The 6,883-nt window shown below is 36.4% G+C and overlaps 1 protein-coding gene across 1 annotated transcript; it reads left to right on the forward strand.

The window, feature by feature from the left end:
- Positions 1–314: 314 nt before the first annotated feature.
- inka1a (inka box actin regulator 1a) lies at positions 315–3,536 on the forward strand. Its single transcript, XM_051913376.1, has 4 exons — positions 315–353; positions 1,060–1,142; positions 1,331–1,380; positions 2,478–3,536. The coding sequence occupies exons 3-4, from the start codon at positions 1,378–1,380 to the stop codon at positions 3,399–3,401; spliced, it is 927 nt and encodes a 308-aa protein (XP_051769336.1). The 5' UTR covers positions 315–353; positions 1,060–1,142; positions 1,331–1,377; the 3' UTR covers positions 3,402–3,536.
- Positions 3,537–6,883: the final 3,347 nt, after the last annotated feature.

The following is a 6,883-nucleotide window of genomic DNA, read 5'->3' on the forward strand; positions in this document are numbered from 1 at the left end:
AAACACCTCTAATCCAACCTAATGTGTCACAGATTAGAATGAGGGAAAAATAAAGAATGAAGACATGAATGGGAAGATTTTACTCTAATTACAATAAACACCTTGACAGTGGCATCAACCCCATGTGGCTTTGTGGAGATTTCATTCAATTAGTTAAGAAAATAATCCTTTCTCAGAACTAAGTTCATTTTCAGAAAATGCACAAATGAAAAAAAAAATCGGACGTTGCAGCGTTTTCTCCGACCGCCAGAGAGCGCTGCTCAACACGCTGTGAATCTCACCGACTCTTCTGGATATCATATGGACACACATGGAACATTCTCAGGGAACATTTCATTTATGTTGATAACAGGGTAAGTGAATTTGAGGTATGTGTCTCTGGATCAGCAGTACATCTTTAACATATTTAAAGATGCGAAAATAAAGCAGGATTCTCAAATGAGCAACTTGAGAATGTGTTCGTAGATTAAAGCTCACGTTAGGTTTCTAATGATTCAACATTGCTGCTTAACGGTGTAGATTTAGTTTTTTTTTTTTTTAGCTTAAATTTGACTTTTATATTAAAATGACCAACAACGCTTCAATTAACAACAACTTGTACTGTGCACCCATCAACAACACTTTAAGGTCAGCCATTTTAATACTTAATTGCCACTTCAATGTTTGTTTCCTCGCCTTTCATACAAAGAAACAACAGTAACACTGAAAGTACGTAAGTAATAAAAATACTACATTAACTATTTAAAATAATACATAACTATATAAAGTCTTAAATTATTGTTTTTATAAATTTAGATAGATAGATATAAAACTTGTATCTTACTGCAGACACTTAATAACGTGATTATCGTCTTAAGTTGTATATTTTCTGTGGTACTTTGGCATCATTGAATGTACTCATAATTTGAGAGAGGGTGGAAACGAGCGCTCAGATTTCAGGCGAGCTCTGTTTGGCTCCAGCTGCGATAATTTGATTGGATTGCGCCGCGATGCTACGCTGTGATTGGCTGAGACGCGCATGCTGGAATGACACAGACTTACATATGCGCTTGTCTGCAGTGAGGGGGCTCATGATCTGGAGTTGAGTCACAAGAGCCACATCTGCACAGCCTGGATTCTACTGATGTTTCTTCACAACAAATGTAAGTGCAAGACAAGAGTTCTACATTTGATCAGCTTCATGCATGATTTTTATCTGATAAAAGTTACTTGTGTGTGTTTTCCTAATTATTCATGCGCATAAATCCAAGTTTTATTATTATTTTAAATATTGCTTTATTTTACTTTTGCAAAGCATGATGTTTCATAAAACATTTTTTTTCTATTTCAGGAGTATTTAAAGTTACTGGATTTTTTGATTGTCATCATTCAAGAACCATGGTAAGCATACCTCCAAATCATCACTCCACACTCGTTGGGCTTTGTCTTGTTAATTACAATAGATTGTTTACTCTGTAGAACTACAGTGATTGGTCATCACTTTACATTATGTTCAGCAAAGGATTAGTTACTGTGAAGAAATGTCCGTTGCTGAAATTTTAGCATATGGGATGACATCTGCACCTCATGCCAATCTGTGCATTGAAATAATGCTCAACCTCGTGTGCATGCTATTATTGCTGCATTCGCATGATGTCCACGCTCTGTTTCTGAGCTGTTTTGTCAATTTAGATACAGATTTCAGCAAATACATGAAAAATATCTCATTCTGTATCTGTCAAAAAGCCAGTAAAGTTTCCCAAAGATTTAAGATTTTGTTGTTAAAATGCATTTGGGTGCATGCTACTACAGCAAACATGGCAGTAGTAGCATTGTTTTCAAGTTAGGCACTGGGACTTGCTTATTGTCTATAGAGAACCTTTTGAGATGGTTAATCTCAGACTTATGTGGTTATATTTTAATTTTCCATATCTAATTTTTACTGTCTTTGAATTAATGATGTAGCTTCACTCTTAAAAGCTCTAAGTAGGTTGTATTGAAATCGCAATTTACTCACTCCATCTATTTCAAACGAGTAAGCTATTGCTCTTCCATTTCTTGATTATGATTTGTGTGTATGTTTGTATACATGTATCTGACAGCATGGATGGAAGGTGTGGTAATTACTCTATTGAAAAGATGTATTCCAGGTGTGGCTATTAACAGGTTTATTTTAACTGATTGGTAGTAGTCATCCATCCTTTTTGATAGCTGGGTGTGAGTGTGTCCACACGATGTGCATTCATCGGTTGTTCAGTTGCCCTCTACCTGGAATAGAGTGGTTTTTCAGCTCCTCCAGATAAATAGAGCCATGCCCTCTCTAACAGTGCTTGTGCAGGTCCAAGCCTGTTAAAGGAGCATGATTAGTCAGTCACAGGAAAACAAAACCAAAATGGAGGGTGACCCAAATTTAACATATTGGTGTTTATCTTCTAATTGTTGCATAAATGTATTTTTTGCACCAAGTAGTCTTATTGTTTCCTTCTGTCTCTTTGCAGTTGTGTCTACAGGAGTCAAGCGACTGTCTGCGGGAACAGATGCGTTATATGATGCGATCCTTGCAGGATCTAAAGCATTTGCGGCGGAGCTGCGCAGCTCCCCCTGTTGGACCTCCAGTGAGGTTGCGTGCTTGCAAGCAGCTGATAGCCCAACGGGAACGTCGAGCACGGTTGAGGATCAGCGACGCCAGTGAGGCAAGCAGTTACGACTCTGCCTGCTGTCTGTCTAGCTCTCTGGAGGAGGAGGACTCTGCGGGCGGCCCATCGGCTGTTAGCTCACCGAGCAGCGAGCGCAGTCTGGAGTTTGATTCGGGTTACTCTGAGGCCTCCTGGCAGGATGAAGGAGTGGTGTTACGGCGCACCAAAAACATCCGCGTATCTTCATCTGCGTGTCTTCGCACCAACCTGGTGGCCAACACTCGAGTGCGTCCTAAGTCTACTTCCGACGCTTGCCTGGAAAGTTGGACGTCGTTTGAGACCGCAAGTGACCCGGAGGACTGGACTACGTCACTACTCACCCGCGGGCGTAACCGGCAGCCGCTAGTGCTTGGAGACAACAGCTTCGCTGATCTCATTCAGAACTGGATGGACTTACCGGAATGTCCGGAACAGACGGAACAAAAGCACAGTTCTGGACGCAGTTTCGCTAAAGACTTCTTGGTAAATGTCAAACGGAGGATAGCCGGGATTTCGCGGAGTGCTGACGGGCGAAGAAAATCGTCAGATGGTACAAAGCTGAGCAAATCAATTATGGCTCCCAAGCGACTTTCTTGCCAAGTTGATGTACAGCACAAAATGCCATTTTTCTATAAATCCCACACAGGCCTGAACGAACTGGACACAGATTTCTTTCAGTTTACGGCACTCATGAAATCTGGAAGCAGAATGCCCATTGTCTGTAATGACATTATTGGGTACATATGACTACAGTTAGGTCACTAAAAGCTCTCAGACTGAATGGACAATATCTCCAGGAGAGACTAATTATTTTTTTTATAAAAAGCTTTGTTCGTAATGCTATGTAAAATGTACAAAAATAAAAAAAACCTCATACAGTCATATTGGTCATTGCATTGCTCTTGATGGCGGCCTCAATGATCTCAATGGATGAAATGAAATTCATGCAGCTAAAAGGATTTTTTGTTTCATTATCACAAAATAAACTCAGAGAGGGTCCAGAGATGAAGACAAGGGGTCTTATATCACTCTGAATGGGTTTATTTTGTGATAATGACCGGATGAATGTACATTACCAAGCTTATGCCTGTCATACAAAAAAAGTACACTATCATTCAAAAGTTTGGGGTCAGAAAGTTTATATATATATATATATATATATATACACACTACCAGTCAAAAGTTTGGAAACACTACTATTTTTAATGTTTTTTAACCAAAGTCTCTTATGCTCATTAAGGCTGCCTTTGTTTCATAATAAATACAGAAAAAACAATAATATTGTGAAATATTATTACAATTTAAAATTATGGTTTTCTATTTTAATATACTTTAAAATATAATTTATTTCTGTGATGCAAAGCTGAATTTTCAGCATCATTACTCCAGCAATCATTGTAATATGCTGATTTGATACTCAGTTATTATCAATGTTGAAAACAGTTGTGTTGCTTAATATTTTTTTGGAACCTGTGATACTTTTTTCAGGATTCATTGATGAATAAAAGGTTAAAAAGAGCAGCATTTATTCAAAATAAAAATCTTTACTATCACTTTTTATCAATTTAACACATCTGTGCTGAATAAAAGTATTAATTTCTTTCAAAAAAAAGAAAGAAAAAAAATTACTGACCCCAAACTTTTGAACGGTAGTGTATGTTGTTACAAAAGATTTCTATTTTAAACAAATGCTGATATTTTTTAATTTTTTATTCATTAAAGAATCCTGAAAAAGTATCACCGGTTATAAAATAATATTAAGCAGCACAACTGTTTCCAACATTGATAATAAATCAGCATATCAGAATGATTTCTGAAGGATCATGTGACACTGAAGACTGAAGTAATGATGCTGACAATTCAGCTTTGCATCACAGAAATAAATTATATTTTAAAGTATATTAAAATAGAAAAACATAATTTTAAATTGTAATAATATTTCACAATATTATTGTTTTTTTTCTGTATTTATTATGAAATAAATGCAGCCTTAATGAGCATAAGAGACAGTAAAGACATTTATAAAGTTACAAAAGATTTCTATTTCAATGAAATGCTGTTCTTTTAAACATTCTATTCATCAAATAATCTTGAAATGTATTAAGGTTTCCACAAAAATATTAAACAGCCCAACTTTTTTCATCATTTTATAAGATGAAGAATTGTTTCTTGAGCAGCAAATCAGCATATTAGAATGATTTTTGAAGGATCATGTGACACTGAAGACTGAGTAATGATGCTGAAAATTCAGCCTTACATCACAGGAATAAAATATATTAAAATAGAAAATAGTTATTTTAAATAGTAATATTTGTCTTATTATATTACAAAACTTGTTTTTGAATGTGCAGTGTCTGTACTTGTTCAGTTATACCCTTTAACCAGTTTTTGTTATTATGAACAGCTGAAATTATTTTTAGCAGCTTACAGCAGTGGACAGGAACGCAGTGTTCCTTGGACTACAAGTTCTTGCTTTTTGGCGTCTCTGGAGTGGAAAAAAGCAGAAAGATCTTTAGTAATGGCAGAGAGGCTGTATCAACACAAATATCTCAGGTGGCCCCAGCAGCATGTGTTAAATGAGGTAATCCTGCTTGTGTCCCTTTACGACCGAATAGGGAAAAATCTGCAGCAGCTGGTTAGAAGGTGAAGACGTTGACTTTAGCTTCATTAAGCTTTAGAGTGCCTCGATTATCAGACTAATGCATCCTGCAACGCAACTTGTGCCAGCGCATGTGGATACGTCTGCTTATTAGACTTATTAATCATTTTTGGTTTGTTTGAAAGACTTGTAGTCACAGATGGTGACCACAGAGTCATAAAAGAAAATAAAACTCCTGAAGGCTGTTCTCACCGTATGACCTCAGAGTTATTATTTGTGAGATAATACCAGGAATTAATGACAAATCTGTAACATTTGTGCTTCAAGTTTTACAGTTAAGATCACAACTGACCTTGAACCAGTCAAACAGATATACTGTAAGAGGAGAGAGAGAAATACTTAGTCCAGTATGTTGTTTATCTTGGCCTTTGTGTGGAAAAAGTGAATTATTGCGAGAGTAAAATCAGGCCTTATCCCTAAACAGTCTTAAGTTACTGTGCTTATATAAAAAAAAACTATATTTAAGGGCTTTTCATTTTCCATTGAGGTTACATGGAACAGATGGACCGAGTTGCTGGTGTACAAGTGGAAACAGGGAATTGCACTTAGGGCTTAGAGGAATACATAACAGCCAACAAATGCCTTGCCAGAGGTTTTAAGAATATCCAGGAGCCTCGTGCCTCAGAGAGAATTTTGGCGATGTGACTTCAAAATACATCCAAAATGATTTAAAAAAAACTTAAGAACAAAAGATTCATAAAGCCAGAGACATTTTCCTACATGGAAAAAGTATATATTAGTGCTAAACTTTTCTCCTATATATATTTATAATTTATATTATTTTATTTGTAGTTTAATATTTAGTAAACAAATGTTATAGTTTTTGTGTAGTGTTCAAAAATTTCACCTTTCCTTTCTCTGGTCAGAGCGTAGACGTGTTTATTGGTTGTGTTAAAGGTCCCAAAAATGATCTACATAAATATGCAATCACTTGTAACTACGCTAGCTCAAATTCACTTGTTGTTTTCCAAAATGAACAATGCATAATTCACTGCATGCAACCATTGCATTTTCAGCATTGCCATTAAGAGCACTATAGCAAGATAAGCGTAAAATGTCAGTTATCTTTTAAGTCAACTACTGTCATGGTTTGCAAATAAATCTTGCATAGCTAGTTAGTTAAACTGGTTAAACGACTGACATGTTTATAGCTAACATCCTGAATTATAGCATATCTGGTTCAATGGCACAGACATTTGAATGCATCTCTATATTTTCCCCTTGAGTACTGAGGTTTGTTACTGCCAGAGTAAAGTTTAGTATGTACAACTGTACTGCACACTTGCAATGCATTCGTCAGGCATTTGTGTACTTGACTGCTTGTTTCTAGCCTAAGTCTGACAGAGTCTTATGTTGTCACCACATTTATTTAGTTGTAATGACTGAAATGTGAAATGTTAGTACTGTAAGATTCCTCACATGTATGGAAGCTCTCTCCATTGGTGGCGTTTGCCTCCTGTGTTTGAAAACTCTAGTGCAAAAGCAAGCGTTAAATGTGTGCCAGGTTTTACAGAGTGTAAGTGTATGTGGAGTGTGTTAATTGAAGTAAACGTGCAAGTGTGTGAAGGGG

The sequence above is a fragment of the Ctenopharyngodon idella genome, chromosome 11 (genome assembly GCF_019924925.1).
Source record: "Ctenopharyngodon idella isolate HZGC_01 chromosome 11, HZGC01, whole genome shotgun sequence".
NCBI lineage: Eukaryota > Metazoa > Chordata > Actinopteri > Cypriniformes > Xenocyprididae > Ctenopharyngodon > Ctenopharyngodon idella.